General features: G+C 47.8%; 12 protein-coding genes across 12 annotated transcripts; 4 read left to right on the plus strand and 8 right to left on the minus strand.

Moving 5' to 3' along the window:
• Window positions 1–485: 485 nt before the first annotated feature.
• On the plus strand, window positions 486–1,190 carry N7469_002606 (MARVEL domain-containing protein; the record flags this gene model as incomplete). Its single annotated transcript, XM_056641526.1, has 4 exons — window positions 486–548; window positions 629–788; window positions 853–1,040; window positions 1,098–1,190. The coding sequence occupies 4 exons, from the start codon at window positions 486–488 to the stop codon at window positions 1,188–1,190; spliced, it is 504 nt and encodes a 167-aa protein (XP_056504020.1).
• Window positions 1,191–1,668: 478 nt separating this feature from the next.
• Window positions 1,669–3,124, plus strand: N7469_002607 (uncharacterized protein; the record flags this gene model as incomplete). Its single annotated transcript, XM_056641527.1, has 2 exons — window positions 1,669–1,852; window positions 1,908–3,124. 2 exons carry the CDS (start codon window positions 1,669–1,671, stop codon window positions 3,122–3,124), a joined length of 1,401 nt encoding a protein of 466 aa, XP_056504021.1.
• A 175-nt stretch (window positions 3,125–3,299) lies between these two features.
• N7469_002608 (DUF1349 domain-containing protein) lies at window positions 3,300–3,887 on the minus strand (the record flags this gene model as incomplete). Its single annotated transcript, XM_056641528.1, has 1 exon — window positions 3,300–3,887. One exon carries the CDS (start codon window positions 3,885–3,887, stop codon window positions 3,300–3,302), a length of 588 nt encoding a protein of 195 aa, XP_056504022.1.
• A 641-nt stretch (window positions 3,888–4,528) lies between these two features.
• N7469_002609 (uncharacterized protein) lies at window positions 4,529–6,669 on the plus strand (the record flags this gene model as incomplete). The annotated part of the gene is made up of 2 exons (XM_056641529.1): window positions 4,529–5,115; window positions 5,184–6,669. 2 exons carry the CDS (start codon window positions 4,529–4,531, stop codon window positions 6,667–6,669), a joined length of 2,073 nt encoding a protein of 690 aa, XP_056504023.1.
• A 487-nt stretch (window positions 6,670–7,156) lies between these two features.
• N7469_002610 (putative serine/threonine-protein phosphatase) lies at window positions 7,157–8,532 on the minus strand (the record flags this gene model as incomplete). The annotated part of the gene is made up of 3 exons (XM_056641530.1): window positions 7,157–7,393; window positions 7,448–7,935; window positions 8,007–8,532. The coding sequence occupies 3 exons, from the start codon at window positions 8,530–8,532 to the stop codon at window positions 7,157–7,159; spliced, it is 1,251 nt and encodes a 416-aa protein (XP_056504024.1).
• A 332-nt stretch (window positions 8,533–8,864) lies between these two features.
• Window positions 8,865–10,749, minus strand: N7469_002611 (tRNA threonylcarbamoyladenosine dehydratase; the record flags this gene model as incomplete). The annotated part of the gene is made up of 3 exons (XM_056641531.1): window positions 8,865–10,120; window positions 10,180–10,282; window positions 10,369–10,749. 3 exons carry the CDS (start codon window positions 10,747–10,749, stop codon window positions 8,865–8,867), a joined length of 1,740 nt encoding a protein of 579 aa, XP_056504025.1.
• A 1,492-nt stretch (window positions 10,750–12,241) lies between these two features.
• On the minus strand, window positions 12,242–12,457 carry N7469_002612 (uncharacterized protein; the record flags this gene model as incomplete). Its single annotated transcript, XM_056641532.1, has 1 exon — window positions 12,242–12,457. The coding sequence occupies one exon, from the start codon at window positions 12,455–12,457 to the stop codon at window positions 12,242–12,244; it is 216 nt and encodes a 71-aa protein (XP_056504026.1).
• A 362-nt stretch (window positions 12,458–12,819) lies between these two features.
• On the minus strand, window positions 12,820–14,211 carry N7469_002613 (glycoside hydrolase family 43 protein; the record flags this gene model as incomplete). Its single annotated transcript, XM_056641533.1, has 2 exons — window positions 12,820–13,557; window positions 13,621–14,211. 2 exons carry the CDS (start codon window positions 14,209–14,211, stop codon window positions 12,820–12,822), a joined length of 1,329 nt encoding a protein of 442 aa, XP_056504027.1.
• A 328-nt stretch (window positions 14,212–14,539) lies between these two features.
• On the minus strand, window positions 14,540–14,839 carry N7469_002614 (uncharacterized protein; the record flags this gene model as incomplete). Its single annotated transcript, XM_056641534.1, has 1 exon — window positions 14,540–14,839. One exon carries the CDS (start codon window positions 14,837–14,839, stop codon window positions 14,540–14,542), a length of 300 nt encoding a protein of 99 aa, XP_056504028.1.
• A 2,574-nt stretch (window positions 14,840–17,413) lies between these two features.
• N7469_002615 (glycosyltransferase family 32 protein) lies at window positions 17,414–18,551 on the plus strand (the record flags this gene model as incomplete). Its single annotated transcript, XM_056641535.1, has 2 exons — window positions 17,414–18,464; window positions 18,523–18,551. The coding sequence occupies 2 exons, from the start codon at window positions 17,414–17,416 to the stop codon at window positions 18,549–18,551; spliced, it is 1,080 nt and encodes a 359-aa protein (XP_056504029.1).
• Window positions 18,552–19,687: 1,136 nt separating this feature from the next.
• N7469_002616 (uncharacterized protein) lies at window positions 19,688–21,120 on the minus strand (the record flags this gene model as incomplete). The annotated part of the gene is made up of 5 exons (XM_056641536.1): window positions 19,688–20,192; window positions 20,221–20,408; window positions 20,493–20,617; window positions 20,697–20,786; window positions 20,868–21,120. The coding sequence occupies 5 exons, from the start codon at window positions 21,118–21,120 to the stop codon at window positions 19,688–19,690; spliced, it is 1,161 nt and encodes a 386-aa protein (XP_056504030.1).
• Window positions 21,121–21,782: 662 nt separating this feature from the next.
• On the minus strand, window positions 21,783–22,725 carry N7469_002617 (V-type proton ATPase proteolipid subunit; the record flags this gene model as incomplete). Its single annotated transcript, XM_056641537.1, has 7 exons — window positions 21,783–21,819; window positions 21,892–21,977; window positions 22,049–22,309; window positions 22,351–22,460; window positions 22,522–22,534; window positions 22,598–22,615; window positions 22,678–22,725. The coding sequence occupies 7 exons, from the start codon at window positions 22,723–22,725 to the stop codon at window positions 21,783–21,785; spliced, it is 573 nt and encodes a 190-aa protein (XP_056504031.1).
• Between the last annotated feature and the right edge of the window lie 289 nt (window positions 22,726–23,014).

Here is a 23,014-nt window from a genome sequence, read left to right on the forward strand (position 1 = left end):
TGTATTGCTCGAATTCGTGAGGTTTTTAATCCCCTATCTTTCGCTCTCGAGGGGCCTACTTACTCCGCATGCTATGCCGGCTTGCACTATCTGCCTTGAGACAGCCATCTGACGACATCGACTGGGGTCTCGGATTGACTCTGCAGGACGTATGGGTCTGGCCTGGTGCTTTTCTCCACGGTGCCCTTTTTTATTTATGTTATTTTTGGGTATATACTTTGTTAGTTTTGTGGGCCCTTGCTTGATGAGAGCGGGTCTCACCTCGTTCGTTCGGAATCTGCCTGTCTCCCAGGGTTGTGTGACAATCATCCGGCCTTTTATATACCTCCATGTGTTCCCCTCAAGAGTCATCAACCTACTTCTACTTTCGAGCCTCAAAAACGACGTGTCAACCTTGACATCAGGGTTAATCATTCTCATCCATTCATCATCTGGTCTCTAGACCCTTTCAAGCTCTTTTCACAGTAGATCGACCAGGCTTCATCATGCCTGTCATCTCACGTCTCGTGTCTATTCCCCTTCGGATTTCCGAGATCGCGTTTGGTGCGGTAAGTACTACTTACGTATTGCTTCGACCTACATACAAAGCATGTCTCGATAAATAAAGGGGTATATTGACGCATTTCAGGTTGTTGCGGGCGTCATCGGGCACTTTCTCAAGACCTACGACGAGATTCAACCATGGCCACAAGGTCGCTGGATCTACACCGAGGTTGTGGCCGGCATCTCTATATTGTTTGGTCTGTTATGGCTGATTCCATTCTCGTCGGGCTTCTTTTCTTGGCCTCGTATGTTGCCTCACCCATACAGATACTATTTGTGTGAAGGTATAAATGATCTAACTAACTCCAGTTGACGTTCTTATCTCCTTCGCCTGGTTCGCTGCATTCGGTCTGCTCGTCGACACTATTAACAATCTCCCATGCGGAGGAATCTTTGACTGGAACTTCTTCCACCGCAGTAACGTGTGCACTCGTTCGAAGGCTGCCGAAGCCTTCGCTTTCCTGTCCGCTATTGTTTGGCTTGTTTCTGCGCTCGTGGTAGGTAACACAATATCTCAACCAGGTCTTCCAGGCTAATTTTCGAACGCTTCACAGGGCATCTGGTTCACTTTCCGCAAGCGTGACTCCAATGAGGAGGGAACTACTCGTCGTCGCTGGGGCCGCAAGCGTGGCGATGAGGCTGCATAAGCTCATCAGGTTGGATTCAAGGAAGCCCTTCCTGGATCTAGCCCAACACTGCGCAACACTGCAGTAGATATTACGTCGGCGCTCATGCATTTGAAGATCTCTGACGAAATTACGGTCGTTTTATGAATACTTTTTGACATTCCTGTCGCATTCTCCTCATAGTCAAGTATGAGGCAAACGAATTACGACTTACGCTGATACCCTTGGTGGAACTCATTATTTGATACTGGTTTATGGTGTTGGTATAGGTGCTGTGTCATAGCCGCTCGTTACAATCAAAATGCTTAACTGTAACTCTTTCAATATAGCAGTAGTACTAATAGTACCTGGTACATATTGCTCGTAATATAGACGGACTAGCTTCCCCGCAGGAGCGGGGACGGTTCATCAGTCAGCTCGATGTCATATCATTCTTAGCAACCCTTATTATTTTCTGAATAATTGTAATTCATTCATTTCAAGATATATCAGCCACACTATGAGTCCCGATCAAATCCATCTACAGCCCCAAGCTTCGGTCATTCAAGGACAAGAAACTTCAGATGTCGAGCAACTTGAAAGAGGAGTAAATCTCGAGCAGACCGATTCAAGGGAGACAGACTCCAAGAGAACTAAGCTTTCTGTTCTCATAGGCTCTGGACTAATCCAACTACCAATATGGGGTATGTCTGATCAAACTGAAAACCTTCGGTGGTACGCGACTTACACAATCTATAGGGTTCGCCATGAGCTACGGTATTTTCCAGGAGTATTATTCCGAAAACAGGGTATTTAAAGGTGACCACAGCATCACTGGTGTGATAGGCACAACTGCAAATGGCGTACTGTACCTGTCGATGCCAGTCCTCTTCGCATTATTCACAAGGCATTGGGCACGCTGGCGTCAACACGCTGCTCTATGCGGTACAGCGATAGCATGTCTCAGTTTCTTCCTGTCATCCTACAGTACGACCGTCTGGCACCTATTAGCAACCCAGGGAATTTTATCTGCACTCGGTTGCGCATTAATCTATAGTCCGATCACCCTTTCCCTCGGCGAGTGGTATACTACCAGCAATCGCGCTTTGGCGTACGGTATTGTTCTATCTTGCAAGAACATTGTCGGAACTAGCTGTCCATTCTTGATACGTGGTTTACTCGATGCTTACGGCCATAAAACTACTTTAAGGGCATGGTCAGCTCTTGTTGGGGGTTTGAGCTTGACTGCTATATTAATGATACCAACGCATCCATCAAAACTCTCAATCCACCAATCCAGGGCCCGAAAAATACCCTGGAGTTTTCTCCGACATCGATCGATTTACTTCTACAGCATTGCAATTATCTTCCAAAGCTCTGGATATGGTATTCCACAGACGTATCTGAGCAGCTACGCTCGAGACATCGCGTTGTTATCCCAGACTTCCGGTACCCTGATGCTAGCTCTATTCAATGCACCGGGCATCATTGCTTCCGCTTTCTTTGGCTGGTTAAGCGATAATAAGAAGACCAATCTTTCCGTTCAAGCTGTATCTGCAATACCACCTATCTGCAGTGCCGTTTCGGCTTTCCTCTTCTGGGGTCTAACCTCACAAGGAGCGCTTGGTTTGCTTATCGTTTTTTCCATGACGTTTGGTTTCTTCTCTGGTGGTTATAGTGCTACTTGGGGTGGAATGCTCAAGCAGATAGAGCATGAGTCTGCAGAGAGAAATGAGGCCGTAGATCCGGGGATGCTTTATGGTCTTTTGAATGGAGTCAGAGGAGTTGGTTATGCGAGTGGTGGGATTGCGGGCGTGGGATTACTTCAAGCTGGGACGATAGTAGCCAATTCGCGCTTTGCTTTTGGATCTTCTTATGGTCCTTTGATTTGCTTTACTGGATTCTCTTCTTTACTTGGGGGATGGGTCGTTTTATGGAAGTGGACTCCAAGGAGATTATTCTTTTTACTGTCATGATATCCTCCGAGGACTTGCATTAGTGAAGCCATCAACCTGGAGGTTGGCGACTAATATTTATTCACGTGATTTTGGCAACAGCGAAACTAAAGCCCTGTATGTGGCCTGCTTGATTGATTTATTCACGGGATTTATGTTCATGATCCTTTCATGATACTAATATCCGTCAATGGTTCTAAATAGTATCGACAATCAAATTCTCAAACTCCACAGTAAGATCACCACCTTCTTCAGATGGTCTTGCGGCATAAACCCCAATCAAACATTCTTGGACCTCCTTCCCTTGAAAAAGCCAGGTAATTTCTCGTTGGGGAATTCGGCGAGTGCCATCGAGAAGGTAAATCCATAGTCTATCGCCCTTCTCTCTGATCATCTCCAATGTCACGGACCTGCAGCCGGGGGGGACAGTCTGAAAGGCCCAATCAGAGCCCCTATCTTTTGAGACAGTACTCAAATAAAGCGCGTCATGAACAACTTCCAGCCCAGCTTTAATCCATTTTCTGGTCCCGTCTTCTTCTTTGGCGATCAAGATTAGACCGCCTTGATCATACTTCTGAGTCAAATTGCCGTGGATGGTAACTTGTGCTCGTTGGAAGGCCATAAGAGGTAAGCTGCGGTATAAGATCGGCGCATTGAATCTCTCTGTATTTGGTGGATTGGTCCAGATATCGGTTAAAGGATGCGCGGAGACGGTGAATGTGCTTGAGAGTGATTCCGGCTTGGGTGCAGCCTCTACTGAATTGAGAAAATTGAACATGGTCATGGCAATTTATCGATGGCTCTTTGATTGAGAAATGAAAAGAAATATTTGAAAGTGTATGTGTGAAGGGGTCCTTTAAATAAAGCGAATTGGACTACAAACTTTCAACTGCCTTCGAGGTTGGATTAATTACCTAATTAGGAAGCCAAGACAGCCTGGCTTGATGCACGAGATGGTTTTGATATCTGGCAGAAAGTCACTGGATGAAATGGTGGAGACAAGGCTTTAATCTGACCGGGATTATGAAATTTTATAAGCTACTTGCCTTCGCTTTGTTATCGATCTGATGAGCCTTGGGTCTATTCGTGATGTTTCAGTAAAATAGCAGTCATCCGATAGTTAGGGCACTTCGTTAACTCGAGATCCGCCACAGCGTCTTCTCCTTCGCCAATCCGCCAATCCAAGGATTAAGCAACAACTGCCAGCATTTCTAACTACCCAACAATGATAGAAGCGTCCATCAATAGAAACCAACATGAAACAATCAATGCTTCATCCGTTCTACAAAACCTCGACGATCATCACGCAAGATGACTAAGGCCCAAATTGGGTCCAGACATTGCTAGCAGCTTGGCAGAATGGAGCCTCCACGCTGTCTCTCCACGACCATTTCTTTCACGTCAAGGTCGTCATAAAGCCAGAAAATGCAGACACAGAAGGGGACTGCAGGCGAACAACACCGGGAAAACTCCCCATCATTGTCCAATCATTCCGACAACCCTCCCTCGGCGTCAGAGACGCGATATAAGGACGCTGGGCCCAAGCCCGAGTTTCAGCGCGCGCAAGAACATCGTTACAGCAATGACTCTATTGGTGTTGACATTGAACTAGGCAATGTGCCTCTCCTACCGGATGACTTTGACAAACGCGATTCGCAAGAATCAACGCTCTCAGATCTGGATTTCCAGAATCAAGATTTACCCAGGCCCAGGGCCGTGAACCGTGATCCGCCGTTTGATTGTTCGAGCTCTTGGCTCTTTTATCAATGGCTTCGTGGACCAGTTCCCCCGCAAATCTATCATATTAATCCGTGGTTCCCACAATGGCAGGCTGCGCCGGCGCGTCTGGTTGATCGATGGGCGAAGCGGCCATCAGCTAAGATTGCCTTGTTGGTCGGTGTGTTGATAGTTTGGATCTCCGTCTTCTTCTCACTGGTCAAGTCATCCATTGCAGACCAGGAGATTTTGGGATATGGGCAGCCAGTCAAGCTGTCGTGTCACGCGCGATTGTGGTACGTCAAACGAACCCTCGTCCATTTGCAGGCGAATGAAACATCAAGGTATTAATGATTCCATTTAGGAGTAATGCGACGGATTGCGGCTTAAATGGAGACCTTTGTCGCCCATTTGATGAGCAGTCTTTTGCTTTCCGCTGTCCATCTGGCTGCTCGGCTGCCATCCTTCTCGAGCCCTATAATGTAGGACCCGAGGAGTATAACTATCGCCCTCTCGTTATTGGCGGGAAGTCTTTTAAAAGCAATGCACCTATTAGTGGCCATTATCGCGGTGACTCGTCTATCTGCGCATCCGCTCTCCATGCAGGTGTCATTGATGATGCGACAGGCGGATGCGGTATCTTGCATCGTACCGGTCTCCAGGATAAATTCGAAAATGTGACCAAGCACGGAATCGCTAGTATTGATTTCCAGTCCAACTTTCCCATGTCCTTCCAGGTAACCCGTCAAGCCAGCTCCTCAGGATCCAGCGAGGCCAAACTCGTTGAGTGCTCCGACATTCGCTGGTCTCTATTCGCATTCACATTGGTCGTGACAATCATCCTCTCAATGACAGTCACTTCGCCACCGGCATTCTACGCCTCTATCTTTTTCATAGTCTGGTTCCAGGTGGCCATGGCCTCTGACCCACCTTCTTCATCAGGGTACTACGGCCTGGTATCAACTGGATTAGGCCGCTTTCTACCAGGTGCCTTTGTAGGATTCGTCCTTTACTACTTCTGCGTCTGGCGTACCCTACACAATCTCGACGCACACCTTGATAAAACAGTTCTTTGGCTGGGCGGCTGCTGGGTCGGCGCTCTGAACACAGATACCTTCGACCGAATCCCCATCTCCCGTCTCACACCCCACGACCTCGAACAACAACCCGGCGCCATTCCAGCCCTTATTATCATCATCAGCTTATTGGTCTTCATCACCTTCCTTCAAGCTCATGGATTCCGTCGAGAGGGTCGATTTTTCTCACAACTCCGCGTATATGGTACCCTTGTCTTAGGCGTCCTCATTCTCCTCGCCGTGCCAAACATGAACCTCCGTATCCACCACTATATTCTTTCTCTCCTCCTTCTTCCGGGAACGACCCTCCAGACTCGCCCCAGTCTTCTGTTCCAAGGAATCCTAGTCGGACTCTTTATCAATGGTATCGCACGATGGGGCTTTGACTCCATCCTTCAAACACCCGCTGCCTTGTTAGACGGTGGTCGCCTCAACACCATCCCTCCAAACATCGACCCACCCCAAATCCCAGATCTAAACCATGTCATTTTCAACTTCCCTGAGCTTCCTCCCGCTGTTGATGGTCTTGGTGTCATTGTCAATGATGTCCTGCGCTATCAAGAGTTCAAATCGAAGGACACTCCATCTATCCCTGCATTGGATTGGAAACGAGAGCATTCCGGCCAGGAGGAGTACTTCCGTTTTGGATATGTTCATATCAATGCTTTGGGTGGCGTTTGGTATGAGGATTTTTCGGATGCTGCGACCTGGCGGGCTACAGGCCAGTATATTACCCCTGGATCCAATGCTACTTCTGGGTATGACTCAGATTAGTTGACTTTCCTCTGAGTGGACGGCGATCTATTTGGACAGACGCTTGTAGTATATCATATAGATAAGGTACATAAATCAGTAGGAGTTTAGGAATGATCAACTTTGGTATTTTACCATTAGAATTACTGCAAACCCAACACCGTAACTACCAATGATAGAGCTGATTGTTTAAATCTTTCAAGTAATTTTGAGTTTAATGAATATACAATAGCTATTATGAGCTATCCCTTCACTCGACTTGAGCAACGACGAAAACAATTTGTGCTTCAGAGCCGTATTCCTATCCAGGTCCAGTATAGACAATAGCAATATGACACAGGCCACAAGGTGCAACAAAATTCAATATACCCAATAAGTAAATCCTCGCAGCGCTTCATGCTTTGTACATATCATGAGCAGCTTGACCCAAACGCCACCTAGATGCAATGGTGAAGAGCCAGAAATAGCAATCAAATCAAAAATTTCACGATGAGGTTTTCTGTCTCGCTTACGAGTAGTCACGGCATCGTACTTGCACGATGCTCTGCTTCCCATCATCATCTATGACAAGCGCGGTCAATTTGCCGCCCTTGACACATCCAGAGTCAATGCCTTTAGTATATGTGCGGATTTTGAGCGATGTTTTGGCATCATGGCCATAGACAACAGTCATCAGATCCGAGCGAGGATCTTCCTTCGATGACCGAAGACTCTTCTCCAAGATGGACTGATGTTTGTTAAATAGCTAAGAGATTCAAATTAGCCCAATTGTCTGTTATATCGCAAGTGCGAATCTTACCTTTGCCCATTTCAACCCTTCATGGGATTCACTTGGCACATGCGTATCCACATCAATGGTTCGCATAGTCATTACAAGCGAAGGGTCCTGCTTCTCAAGTTCCACTCCCGGAACAAGACCAGCGTGGGCAACCACAACTTGTCCCATGCTAGAAATCTGGCCGACATTCAGAATAACCGGACACTCCCCCAACCACTGCGCCTGCTCCTCGCTCAGTAGACGGGCCAAAGCGCGCTCCTCTAACTCTTTCTTCGTATAAAGATCCTTGCCAACATCTTGATCTTCCAAAAATGTCTTCGTCTCGATCATTTCTTTGCGTAAAAGTAAGACTCGGTCCTCGTGGTTCCCACGCACACACGAGGCCGATAACTCTCGTGCGAGATCTACCACGCCAGCGCTATCGGGGCCCTTGTTAATCAAATCGCCAGTGAAAACCAAATGATCGCCATCCTTGTTCGAGAAAGAAACTTTCTCCAAAAGCTCGGACACTGTACCACCATGTCAGCACACGAATTAATCCCGTACACCGATTCGAGAACCTCAGGAAAATGAAACTTACATTCGTCCTTGCAACCATGTACATCTCCAACGATAACCAACCGCCGCCGACTTTCCTCGCCAATATTCTCCACATTCACGGGACCACCGGGGAGGAATTTGGGGTCCAGATTCTTGATCAAGGTTAAATCCTCGAAGCTCGGCAACGAATTTGCACCGAATCGACCACCCTTCCTTGTATGAGGGTCCAAAGCACGGATCATAGCAGCGCGCTCATCAAGCTGTGGCGAAATAACCAGTGCCCAACCCGCCCAACCAAGTAGGAAGAGAGTCAGATACACAATTACGTATCGACGAAACCGGGGTGCCGCAACGACAGACAAAGCCATCTGCACCCAGCGTGGATGCTTATCATCATTTGCGGAGGTCAGAGGATAATAGGCTGGTGATTGAGATGACCAGCCATTTCGAACGGAGTCGATCAGGGGTCGAGAGAAGCGGGAGAAGCGGGAGCTAGAGGATTGGCGGCCATGGTGGAAGGAGTCGGCGTTGCGATCGTGATCTCTGTACGTATCGTGAGAGGACATTATCACGATCAATGAGAAAAGGTCGACATGGGATTAGATGCCAAGGGGGAAAGAAACCGATGGCAGTCTTTTAAGTTAACACATAGGGGGGGGGGAAGCGAAGTGGAAGAGGGAGAGATGTCAGACGCAGCGCTTGGCAAAAGAAGTTCCGCAGGTTCACAGTTATCGCATTAAGGACCCGCCCGGAAGTGGATCGATCGACCCGCTTGGACCGTAAGGCTGTGTATAGTAACTATTTATTACCTATGTTGATTGTCTTCATTTTATGTTTACGGGGAAGGTCAAGTTGGGATGCATTCATAATTATATTCAAATAATTCTCATATACTCATTCAACGGTATTGCTCTAATTCTTCCGCTTCTTGTCGCCGCAGGTTCACACGCTGCAGCACTGTCTCATCATATAGTTCCTCCACTTTCTTATCTCCACGTAGTACCTCACGCTCATGACGGGTGGCCTCATCCTTGGTCATGCAAATCAGATTCTTCAAGTCGATAGGAATATACTTTTGTCCTTCTTTCTCCATGGTTGGATCCACGGCATATCCACCAGCCGGGTTTTCCCAGGGAATCAGCACCAGGCGGTTGCACAAACCACTGACGGCACTTCTGCCTCGCCAGACTTCCTCGATCAAGAAGGCGAGATCGTCTCTGCTGACTGGTAGACGCAGACCTCTGGGATCTTGACCAGCAACCTCTCGGTTCAGCTTCTCCAGAGTACCTTGAAGAGCGGAGAGCGCAGTATCGTACGCCTTGTCACGACCCTTCGCGCTGATGGTGTAGTCGATCGGGTAGCCAGATACACTGCAGATGACATGGTTTGCTACGGTATATCCAAAGACGGCAGGCATTGTGCCCAGAACTGGCAGAATGCGTACTCGGAAATCGGGGAGGACACCCAACTCGCCAACTTTGCCCTTGGCGAATTCCTCCTCGGGCAGAGGAAGAAGATTGGCCTTTCCGGGACCCGGCTTCTCGGTAGAGAAGACCGTTGCAATACCAGAGCTGACTCCCTTAGCCTTGAGCTTACGTCGTGTGGTGCGCGAGAGAGGGTCGTCGGTGCTGGCGGAAATATCCCCGACCACGACACGAGTCGGGTCTGACTTGCAACCTGCACCCATAGATGAAATTACAGGAAGCGAATTGCTGTGGCAGTAGTGTAGCAGGTCGACCTTAGATCCAATGTTATCGATACAGTCGAGCACATAGTCTGGTCGTCGTCCCTCGCCTTCATGTGTCAGAGTCCAAGGGCCGAGGAGAGCATCAGCTGCCTCTTTGCCAAAGAGTTCGTTGCGGCAGTCAAACATGACCCATGGAGCGATTTGCTCAAGGCGTCTCCGAATGCAGTGTACCTTCGATGTTCCCACGTCGGCCAGTGTAGCAAGTGCATGGCGATTAAGTGATGACAGCGTAACTTGATCGAAGTCAATGAGACGGATCTTGGCTACGCCCGAGCGAGCCAGTGCGGCGGCAGCATGAGATCCAACACCACCACAGCCAACAACGACGATGAAAGAAGATCGAAGCTTTGCAAGTCCCTCATCGGTGAGGAATACACGGTTCCGAGCCAATTGTTCCAAGATCAAATCTGTTGAGGTCGTAGCTTGTCAGAGAAGTGCTTCGTCAGAGAAGTGTACAATATCCTACCATCATCGTAGTCGCCTTTTTGCGCTCGTCTAGCTAGAGCTGCGCTACGCTCATCTTCTTTGCTCATCGGAAGTCCATTATCGGCGGCACCAAATTCTGTGAGCTTGGGTCGTGGTCAGCTTTCTGTCCTGTATTCTGGCCTCGAATTTCATCAAGCGGTAAAAAGAAGATGGGGTCAAGATATTTCACCTTTCCCGCAGGATGATCATCATCGATTATTGGAATAGAAGCCTTCAAGTCGTGAACAGCCTCCTTCCGCCTGTAAGCCTGGTATCCAAAAATTGCACCAGCAACTGCAGCTCCGGAGAGGACGGCGGTTGTCGCAAGCTGATTATTGGACGAACCAGCCTGACGCTGCAACCACGACGACATATTTCCAAATACACCTTTACCTTCCTGTTCCAGGGTATTTCGTTCTGTACCCTCTTGGTCTGGGATTTCTCGGGTTAGCGCTCGGCGAGGATTGCGCTCCGGTTGGTTAAATCTAGCATCCAAATCGTCAGAATCAAAGCCGTAATCGAGATCACCCTCATCAGATGCCTGCCACCACCTAGAGCCCGGAGGAGCCATGGTGTAAATCTGTCAGGTTCAGGTTATGGGCAGCACTCACCGTCTGAAGACTGGACAATTGAGCCTCTAATAAGGAATGCGCATCTGCAAGCCATGCGCTCATCAGTGGAACCACGATTCGGAATCACGTGAGATGCCGCGGTCTTCAACGCCCAAAACGGCCAAATCCGACGACGCGTTTTTTGTGTTCGATATCGTCTGCGCAGCAGGTGAGTTACTCCCCCTTTTTTCGACTCAACGGCGCAGCTAAACTAATGGTTATAGACGATTTTCGAAACAAAAAAAGGGTACACTTACTCTTTGCAGCCTCCGTGACGATAGACATCACTTCTTGAGCTTCTCACGACACATCCAAGAATTTGGTCCAGATAGCCGGAGTACATCCCTCAATGGCTTGGCTATTGCTTGTGGAAGTCACGTCTGTCTGTATGTGGGTGAATGAGAATATGAACAGAAATCTTAGAGGTTCCCCCTATCCCTTTTTACGAATACTCCAGTGTTGACCGCGGACCTGAAACTAAGGTGAACACCTGATGAGCATGTACATACTCTAGGACATCGAACCCAAAGCATATCTACTATGAACTCCTTTGATTCCGCGCAATCTAAGTCAAAACTAACACTTCCACTAATCAGTATTTCCTGGTATCTTAAGGTAATCATTATTCAACACCCTATCCAAAATCAATTTCCTGTCCAACTACTCGCCACCAGAATCACCATTCAAGACTTACCCAATGACGATAACCCCCCCGTCTAGCAAACACTCCGAGGCATTCCAAATTGGATGCTCCGTCTGTACACCCATTAGGGTAACGGCGTTGAGCAAGCCAATGAAGAGTGACAGCCAAAAGGTAGTTTTCAATCCGAGGGTCGTCCGGCATCGGCCGATGGTGTATACAACACATCCAAACAATGCTCTGGCACATATAAGCAGCATGTCCCGAGACTTCGAATGACTCACGCTCACATGTATCTAATGCAATAATTGAATACAACAATAACAAGCCAATCGAGCCGTTCACCCGGTCAACGTGACCCTAATTCACTCAACGCTCTGCCCGAATTGGAAGGCACCTTGAGCGAGAGCAACCTGTGACTTCCTCCCAGTCACCTGCCTCTCAATTCATTTAAATATCCCCTTCCCCTCCTCTCTTCTCTTCTTCTTCTTCCTTCTTCAACCGTCTTGTCGAAACTCGTCTCACACGCTGACCTTTCCCAATCCTTCGGGGTTAGATGTGGTTGGGGACCCTGGGTACACTCCGCCTTCGGGCATCTTCTTCTGCACCCTCTACTTGGTACGGGTCCCTCGGGACACCGCTATACGCTCGAGCTTTCTCTTGAATTGGCAAGGGACGGATCGTTCTACCCCCTGCCCCACAGTCCTCTGGACTTTAAACCACAGTCTCGTGGACTCTAAACCAATCTTTTATTCTCCATTTCTGTCTTTCACAGACTGATTTGTGCCCGGTGATGACAAAAAGCCAATTATTCAAGGTACACGCTGCACCGTCTTCGGACTGGAGTTGCTGTGAGCCATCGAATTCACAACTCGCGAGAGCTCAACTGGTTTCTGAGGGACTTCTTCTTTTTCATTCTCGTTTCCCTGTTTGTTGTATATACTTGTCTTAGCTAGCTTGAAATGCAATTGTAGTTTCTTATTTTCATCCTCATCTTCTCCTCGTAGGATTCCTCTAGCTGCGTCCATCAAGCTGCATCCATCCAGCACTCAGCATTATGGACTTGAATCTCTATCTTGCTACGGTTTACCCTCGAATTCATATGTCCACGACTCAAAAAAGACTGACCGAGAGTAGCGATCAGTGTGCATGAGTACGTCTCGAACGGGTTCAACATGAAGTGTTGGGTTGTTTACACATGAGAACTTCACGGTGACACGCAACATCTCTTGAAATGCATTTCTATCCAAACCTCTTCCAGTCCACAAACATTATAAACCATGCGGGTATCAGTGGTTCAACAAAAGGGAAAACCTAAACGCCAATCAAAATGCTAAAGCTAATAAGCATAACAGAATCACCAGACAACGACCGGGCTTATCTTCCCTACTCAAGGCGATACACTCATCTCAGTGCCATTCACCGAATGATTCCCAGAAACCCGAAACTCAAGCGCAGATAATACAATCGTGTTATTCCCAGACCGAATATCAAGCCCCGAAGCAAACATACACCTCCACCCTCCGCATTTCGCATGGAAAACCATCTTCGTTCCATCCTTCGAAATGGAAGCGCCACCCGGAGCCTCGAGACCAAAATCCGTTGTTTGAAGGAGAGGTCGATCAGCCCTGGTATAAGGACCTTTGAGGGATCTGGCATGCGCATACTTGACATTGTAACCCAGCGAGGTGAAGCAATGAGACGAGAAGAAAAGATAGTACACGCCGTCTTTGCTGCGAATGATATCCGGGGCTTCTATGAGTGGTCCGTCTGTATCGTCTATATCGAGAATGATCTTTGGCTCGCCTGATTTGGTGATGCCGTCGCTTTCCAATTCTTGGAGGATGAGAGGGACAGGGCGACGAGGTTTTCTGGTGTTGCCGCAGTATCCCCCGCTACCAACGCTATTTCCATCGCCCTTGTAGACGACGTAGAGTTTTCCATCGATGTCTTTGAAGGGCGATGGGTCGATTGCACCGCCGTACTTGTGTGGACAGGCGAGAGACTCGTTTAGAGGAATATATGGACCGAGTGGATCGGTATCCTTGGATACTGCAGCCCCGATGCAGTGGTGAGTTTTGAAATTCTTTGTTTGGCCAGAGTAGTAGATCACAAACTTCCCGTCATCCTGTTATATGAATTCTGTCAGATATGTTGATGTAAGGATGTAGGTTTGAGGACTTCGACTTACCCGCTGAATCGCATCTGGAGCCCAATGATTCACACTGCGTTCCCAGCCGCCGAGAGTTGGCATCGCATCGTAGTCGTCATGCAGAGTCCAGTTCACAAAGTTGCTTGATGTGGCCACAGGAATGTGAATGGTGTTCGGGTCATGCTTCTTGGGATTCGTGCCAAAGGCATACCAGGTACCATTATGTTGGAGAAGTCCTGGGTCTGGGAAGTTGTGGACGGCATAAACTGGATGATTTGCCCGAACCTTGTAGCTCGGGTCATCGTGGTTGGAATGATAAAGTTGATATGAGTCTCCGTCATCAGGATGATTCCTCCTTGTATAGATTATGGGTAGAGCAATGATGATCGCCACCAAGCCGAGTCCCAGAAACAACAGTACACTAAATATACCGAGCTGTTTTCGTGACCACGGTCGTGCGAAAAGACTTTTCTTCTTGGTAACCTGCTCGCTATCAATGCCTTTCTCTTGCTTTGGATCTTGATCGGCCAGACTTCCATCGCTGTCTGGAAGATGCTCTCTTGGCTGGGAATTGTCGGTGGCTGAGGCACCGAGGGCATTTGCTTGCCCAGTCGTAGAGAGATCGTTCATTTGGTACGTGAAATGAATCTCAAATTTTGCATCCGATCGAATATTCGAAGAAAAGCCCGGGTAAGAATTAACAAGAGCATGGAAGCTATAAATAAAGTGCAGATTTTTGACGCTACTGGGCTGTGTGGCTGTGAAGAGCGAGGCTCTACGGGCCGATTGGAAGGGACCAAAAGTACACAAAAAAGTGCAATCTAGCCCAATTCCTTCCGTTCCTCCCTCTGAGCTGCCCAGGGAATGCACTGAACCTAAGCTCGAGAAAGAAGATAAAATTAAAGTATATGGGCAAGCGACTAATTATATGATAGAAATTAAGTAGAAACAGGGGAGCCTAGGGTATGGGGCGGCTAATGCGAGGGTAAATGGATGTGAAACGGAGATCAATGAGCCGACGTAGGACAGGATTGGCTGTAGGAGGTACGACAATCTGGGCCACCGGCTGTAAGGTTTCAATGGGTCCGTGGGGGGGACATGCAGGACCATTCAGGGAAGATGTGGAAGAGAAAAAAGATGGGACCTCCTCACTCTTCGAGGCGGGGCCCAAGATGACACCAGTGTTCACGGGAATGAGACCATCATAAACAACCACCTGGAGGAGACCTCTAGACTCGGGGGTAGGTGGTTTTGCCATTGTACCTCGGCGTCCTGTCGTTTCCAATATATCACCGATTATTGGGCACTCTGTGGATGATAAGCCCAGCAAAGAAACTAAGGCGCAAGGAGGAATGGAATGGGGGGGTCTTGGGGCCAAGCTTTTGAGCGTGATGGATGAGCCAATGGAAATCAATACAAGACGGTCTGCCATCCATTCTGCATCTTTGATGCGGGCCCCTGTTGATCCCCGCTTGGATCTCTCATTGTTACCATGCTAACGCAGTCGAGCTTTAGATCCTCGAAGTTCGATCACAAGAGATATCTGTATCGAGTATCAGTTCGCATGTCCAGGAATATTTGGTCGCGAATAACCCGTGGATATCGCGTGTACCTGACAGTGCTCATTCGTGGAAGTGCCTCAGGCTCTTGCGGAACTGTGGGGTTTGCAAAGGGCGATCCACGATTCGCAGGTCGCAGTCATATATATTCATTGGAGATGCTCGTGCCGGACATGAACTCTTGAAAAGAGTAAAGTGCATTAACCTTCATGGGCCATACGTAGTACTCGGAAGTTGGATTTTGTTCCTTGAAGATTGGAAACATCCAACATTGGCAAAGGTTGAAGTTCATTCAAGGTGAGACCTGGCCTCCCACGTGGCCGATTCCACGCGGCTGAGTGGACTGCCATAATTACGACATGAACACACTTCATCTTCCACAGACTAACTAGTATAGTGATGGTATTGTATACTCTCAGTTTGGCAAATGACAATAGTGAACGGTGATAGAATGATCTTAGTGTGGAAGTGTTGATGATTCAGCTAGAAGCGATGAGCTTACGATGAGGATGCTTGTCCGATAGACAGTTTGAGACATTAACGTGTAGGAAGATCATTGGACGAGAGATACACCTTGAATTATCCCATCAATACTGGAGTCAATAGTCTTACAGTCCTAGTGTAGCCACAACCGACTAGGGCTTTGGCTGTGGCTATACTCCAGACAACAACACTACCAGGGGACATTTATACCGCATTCTCCGCATTCAAGTTCTCTCGTTAAATGGCTTGCATGACAGAGAAAGAATTGGCACGGGCATCCGAGATAATTTCAAAAGAATATGACCATCATCAAAATCCCCCCTTCATCGTTATCCTCAATCGGTGCCAACCCACTGGTTTGGCACCAGTGGGATCGGGCTTGAGCCTCTTCATCGCCCAATATCTACGCAGTTACAGATTTTCAATCATAGTAGAAGCCCAGTATAACTCAATCGGATATTTAGACATAGGCTGTGCGATAGATACTATCCGAGGAGTATTGAAACCCAGAATTCATTTGAACTCAACTATAGACGATCCCGGCTGGCGTTGCCGGAATCGTCTGATTCGTTCAGGGGGTTTGCTCGTCTGGGAATTTGGATGAGCGTCTAGGTTTAACCCAGGGCTCGGCATGGAGTAAGCCATGCTGATGGGAAGGTTATTTAGGTGCCTACGAGGCAGACTTGTCATTGATGAAGCTTACGATCTGAATGATTTTATCTGGAGGAAACATCAAGAGCGAAACGAATGCTTCGAGTCATGGAGAAAAGGGCAATCCTTTTCCTAAAGAGGCACTGGGGCGATATACAGTATGAACACTGACCACGCTCCTAATGGCCTACCATGCGTATTCAAGAGTGGCCACGTTAGCATCTTCAGGAGGACATAGAGTAAAGAAACCATGCAGAAGTAAAAATAACGACTAGGCTGTATGAAAATCCTCTCAGTAGCTCAAGGTCGATCAGCTTATCAAGATCCCCAGGATGGTCTCCTATAGTTTGAGCCTCGTATCTGTCTCCGAGTTGAGAACGATCGTCACCCGCGATCGCGCAATCGTGGGGAAGAACTCATGTTAAGTTTGGCCGATACTTTGTAGTGATAGTATAGTTATACTCCCTACGAAACAATTTAATATAATCATCCTCTTCATTTAAAAGTCTTGCAATGCCGAATGAATTCGCCCAAATCGTGCGACTTCAAGCCACGTGAGCGGCTCCACCTAACGGCCGCGAGACGCCAGCGGCATACGCAATCCTTCCCTCCACCTTAAAAGCCGGTCCCGACTCGTGCGAGGGTTGCGAGAAAGAGAGAGAGAGAGAGAGGGTAAGAAAGGAAATTTCGATCTCCTGCAACCATTCTGCAGAGCTTCGCATACTTCGATTCATTCTGTTTTCTCCACCACTTGGACCGAGGTTCCTGATCCACTCGGTGGTGCCTCCTATTTCTGTTTGCGGCGGCAGTCGCATCTGGGAAAACCTCACACATGAACCAGTCCTAAGGAGAATACCGCGATGCAAATTCTCCGATCGCCTAAAGTCTAATTTCAACCGTGTCAACGCCATTATATCCCGGCAAATCAATTGCCTCTTAAATCACATCCCCTCTGAACCGAATCTCAACCGCCGAGCTTCCTCTTCCTCAAGCTTCGCGCCTCGCGCTCCGCGCCCTTCTCGCACCAAGAGGTCCTGGATAAACCGGCTCACTGGTGCGCGTGGCCGTCAATATCCTGAGAGGGCGTTAGAGGCTCGATCTCCGGTTACACGGTCACACAAAATCCCCCACTGCCCATCATGCCGACGTTCCGCAAGTTCGTTTTCGCCGTGATCTGCCTAATCGCCTTCGTCTATTTGCTCCGTTCCACAAGACCAACCACCGATATCCCCGGAGCCCCAGGATATAAAATAGCGCAAGATATATTCGCAGAAGAGCAGGAATTACTATTGAATCCGAAGAAAAAAGCGAAATCTCGCCAGCAGCAGATTTTCGGTCCTGCACCTACAGCCCCATTACGCGAGCGCCTACGCTATCAATTCCCTTACAATATCGAGCCGCATTTTCCGGCTTATATCTGGCAAACGTGGAAATATGCACCTTCCTCGAGTCGATTTGATTCCGATTTGCGCGATGTCGAGGCCTCGTGGACGGAGTTGCACCCGCTTTTTACCCACCAGGTGATTGGCGACGACACGCAACGCCATCTCATCGAGTATCTATACGGATCACTACCGGATGTCTTCGAGGCTTATGACTCCCTACCGCTGGCGGTGATGAAGGCTGATTTCTTCCGGTACCTTGTGCTACTCGCACGGGGTGGAATTTATAGCGACATTGACACCAGGGCCCTTAAGCCTGCTCATTACTGGTTACCGGAGGAGCTGGATCGTTCAACAATCGGGTTTATGTTGGGTATCGAAGCTGATCCCGATCGACCGGACTGGCATGATTGGTACTCGCGTCGTATTCAATTCTGTCAATGGACCATTGTATCTAAGCCAGGTCATCCCATCCTGCGAGATATGGTGGCTTATATTACCGAGGAAGCTTTGCGCATGAAGAGGGCGGGTATTTTGAAAGTTGGCAAGATGGATAAGACGATCATGGAGTTCACGGGGCCTGGTGCCTGGACTGATGCCGTATTTCGCTATTTTAATAACCCGGATTACTTCAATATTTTGCCCGGTGAGAAAAATGTCACCTATGAGGACTTTTCTGGCCAGACTACCCATCGCAAAGTCGGTGATGTAATTGTCTTGCCGATCACGAGTTTCAGTCCTGGTGTTGGGCAGATGAACGCAGGTGATACCGATCATCCTATGGCGTTTGTGAAGCACAATTTCGATGGTATGTTATATCCTCGTTTCTTCGCTGTATTCAGAGACTAACAATGCTTATAACTTAGGTTCCTGGAAAACAGACCCATCACTATAAAGCACATTCTTCACACTCAACCACCTTGGATTGAACACTTCAACAATACACCTATCTCACTGATGAGGGCAGCTGTCCTTAGCCAAGCAAAACCTCAATTGCTTCAAACTTCTCTCAAAGGATACTCTCGCTTGTATCGCAAAAAGCTATGCTGCGACCCCGAGGTATTCCCATCCTCCATTTGTGACCGTTATTGTCCTTCTGGGTCATCTGGCTGCAAGCGGCCTTTTGGATACGTCCCAGGCATGGACAATTTCTTCATGATGAGCACTGTCCACGTTTCACGATCCGTAGTACATATGATTCCCATACTCGTTATGTCTTATAAACTACTCTTTCTACACTTTGACGTCCTCCAATAGAATCTTCAATATATGCTTATTCCTAAACGCAACACTTGCGACTTGTGAAGTCCTTAGCTTCCAAACCCCTGATAGATACTATATACAAATTCATTGCATAGTCTGCAATGAACTTGTATAAATATGGCTAGGATGCACCGAAAATAACAGATAAACTATCTTCATTTTTCTTTCATATAGGAAAAAAGATTGAACTTTATACTCGTCGAAAGTGAATTCTAAACACATCCCGCCATAGATCGAAAAGGGCACCATTTCTCCTGCATCCAAGTCCTCAAGTTCAAGCTATGGCGACTGTATATCCACTTGGAGAGATTCGATCATAGATAATAGCGTCACAACTGATTCCCAACCGAGAATTGGCAAAGCTAGGTAGAATGGCATAGTAGTCAAATTGATAACTTAAATTATCCGAATAAAAAGTGAGAGAAGAAGCAACCTAAATAGATCGTCATTGGGTATTGAGTATTGTTCAGTATGGGTATAGAGTAGGTAGAAGAGGCGAAAGCTAGCACAGGTATCTATCTGTGCATGGCAGAAAAATGTAGGCATTGTTGATAGCCCTAGACAAAAGAGGGATTCCACGCGTAGATCAGGCGTGAGAACGCGGAGATCGCACACTGATTTGAATCCGAGAAAGACAGCGATGACTGGTGGGCTGGAAGAAGAGATCGTGATTTATTTCATCTCGAGCTCAAATCAAAGAACAGAGGTTGTTGAAACGAAGCATAGGCATACAATGAAAGAGCGAAGATACGAGGTACGCAATTTCTTTTAGAAATCACTGAAAAGAGGATCATACTTCTTCTTCAGATCGTCGGTGTAGAGGTTTTGATTTCGATTATCGGAATCAGGGTAATCTTCAAAGTTGCCTGTATCTGCAGGATGCGATACTCGGGGGATAATTGGGCCCTTAACCCTATGGTAGAAGAGGTCATCCCATACAATGCCCTGGAAGAATGGATGGGATTTAACTCGAGTCGAGCCACCTGAGATATAACCCAGACGCTCTGTCGGGTTCGTTTTGCAGAGTAGAGAGACGATATTTTGCGCTGCGGGTGGCATATTTGGTGGGAAACGCAAACGTCCCTCGACGATTTGTTCGTAGATACGCATTGGACTCTGATCCCAGAATGGGGGTTGTCCGACTAGGAACTCGTAGATTAGGATTCCAAGAGCCCACCAATCAACAGCGAGACCATGACCACTATTATGAATAACTTCCGGAGCTAGGTACTTCCGGAGTACCACAGAGTGTGTAGGTTTCGCGATTATGAACCTGTTTCGCAAAGCCAAAATCGACTAACTTGATATGGCCATTTGCATCAAGTAGGATGTTTTCTGGCTTGAGGTCGCGATAAGCCACACCTTGTACATCATGCAAGTACTCGATTGTCATGGTAATTTCAGCCGCATAGAACTTGGAAGTTTCCTCATTAAATCTTCGAGCACGTCGGAGATAACTGAATATCTCGCCTCCTGGACAAAAGTCCAACTGCTGATAGTTAGTCGATCGCTGCAAGTACTCAAGGCAGAGAGACCAATAAGACTCGATAAGAGACCTGAGAGACAAACGTACTAACATATAGAGACACTGTTCGTCCGAGAACGATGCGACAAGAGTTGTGATGAAAGGGTGGCCAACCACAGCAGCAAGAGTCTTTCGTTCGTTGCGCACATGTTCGACCTGCTTCAGCTTGATCACTGTTCGGAGGAAAGATGCCCTTGTCAGCGCTGACTCTAACCCGACGAAATACCGCTTTGCGACAATGTCCGTACATACCGTCAGCCTTGCGCAGGATCTTTAGCGCATACACCTTGTTCTTATCTGGTTGATCTTTCAGCCTTGCGAGGGAAACACGAGCGAAAGTGCCTAGAATACACACACAGCCAACACGTCAGTATATAATGAACATGTGCGATTCGAGGGCAACAGTGGTAAAGAGTATCTAACCGGTGCCTAGTGTCTTCATAAGAACGAAGTCATTCAAGTGCAAATTTGGTGACGAAATCGTAAGCTGCTTCTCCTCGCGACGCTCGGTAACAAGAAACGGGTTTGCGGATCGATGCGGAGGACGGTTGGAGTGAAGGAGATCCTTTGCCCTCTCTTGTATTTCGTGGGGTCGCATTTCGGAGTTTTTCAATAAAGCGAGAGTACTTCCTTGTACCTCATCTGGAGCTGAATGTTGGACTGTTCCAGTTGCCATTGCAACGGCCAAGCATAGTCTCCCTCCGCAGCGCGAGGTTGGAGAAGAAGAAAAAAAAAGTTATAGAGCCCACCCGGTTAGCGCGCCACCAGTTTCACATCGGCAGCCAGCTTGATCCGGGGGCATAAATCAGATCAAAGCAAAGGTCATTTGCAGAAAAGGGTCCCTTGAGGAAAATCGTGGGGGGAAAAGAGAAGGTAGCAGATAAATCGCGGGGCAGAAGAGTAAAAGGAGAGAGTTCGGGTCTGACGTATTTCTTATGGGGGCGGGGCTAATCGGGGAAGGAATAAGAACTACGGAGGACTACGGTGATACATCGGAATCCTTTGGAACAGGCTCGGTATTCGACCCGAATCTATATGCGATTATGGTGTCTCCTTATAATACATCCCGAAAAATAAAAAGAAGAAGTGGAAGAAGATGGAGAAAAAAAAATGAAGTCGGAAAAATAGAGCCCTTATCATTCCGGAGACAGCCAGCCCGGATCTGGATTTAGATGATCGGGATCTGAATCGGCGTCACCTAGCGCAGGGTCGTCTTGTCGTTAATACGCCGGGAGTGACCTAATGAGATCCACCTGTGATCGGGGATTATGCAAGTGTGCGTGAAGGGAAGTGATCGCATATGTAGAAGCAGTAGCGAAATGTCAAGCGCGCGGTCGCTCAAGACTTCGAGTTCAGGATAAGACCAACAATCAAGCTATTAGACGAGTTAGCACTTCACTGAATCGGGGAAACATGCGTTAGTCTTTCTTGATTCCGTATCACATACCCATAAAGGCCAAGGACTTCGCCGAAAATCAAGATCAAGATCATGCCCACGTAGACACGAGATTGTTGCATGTAAGCTCGCACACCCTAGTATATCCATTAGAAACATTGATTCCCACGTTGTGATCCGAGGAGAACAGGGTAGAATGTAGACGTACTGCATCGCCGACGATTCCGATTGTATAACCAGCTGCGATACCGGTCAATCCAACTGACAGGCCAGCCGCCAAGTGCATAAAGGAACTATATCCTCCGTTAGCCTCCGAATATATCATCTCCGATTGGAGAATGTTGTTTCGTTTCCAATCATACGTATATAAGCTAAGATTCGATGATGGGCTCAGTGCCTGCGAGATAAGAACGGCGACGACGAGACCATAGACTGCGATAATACCGGACATGACGACGGGGATGAGAGACTGCAAGATTCGAAACGGTCAGCTTGTACTGCATCGGGAACTCCGATAAGCTCGATGGATATGCTTGCCTTCATGATCAAGTCAGATCGGAAAGTTCCAACACCCGAAATTCCAATTCCCGACTTTGCGGTGCCGTAAGCTGCTCCTGCCGCTGTGAAGCTGTCAGCTGCGTGTCCAATCCGCCATTCACCAGATTCAGAGAGGCCACATACATCCGAAGACCATCTTGACCACCAGTCATTAGTATTCCTGTTAGAAACCAAAATAGAGATTTTAGGGAAAACTCACTGCAGCGGCAATGCCGGCCTAGAATTCAGCTGTTAGTATAGCTGATGCTGAAAGCTTCAAGCTCATGGCAGTACACTCACAAATGAGAAGAATGGGGCAAACTTGGGGGCATACTCGCTGTCCGCCATGTTTGAAAAGAAAGAGAGGGAGACAAAGTAGTGGAAGTTTTTGATAAGTTTGCCCAAGAGGGTACTGAAAGATGAGTGGGAGGCCTGGAGGGGAGGACTGGGATGGAGAGCAAGAATTCGAGGTCCGGGTCTGTCTTCTCCCTGGTTGTTGCAGAAGGGTCACTTTGGCCCGCCGTAGCGCACTGCCGCGCTTCCAATCGTAACGTGACAATACCATACCAACCGGTTCTCCGCCAGATCATGCCACAAACAATGAGTGTTTGCGGGACCTGGTAACTGTAATACCATG

The sequence above is a fragment of the Penicillium citrinum genome (genome assembly GCF_028827155.1).
Source record: "Penicillium citrinum strain IBT 23319 chromosome Unknown utg000002l:1.0-3833315.0:1.0-3834789.0, whole genome shotgun sequence".
Lineage (NCBI taxonomy): Eukaryota > Fungi > Ascomycota > Eurotiomycetes > Eurotiales > Aspergillaceae > Penicillium > Penicillium citrinum.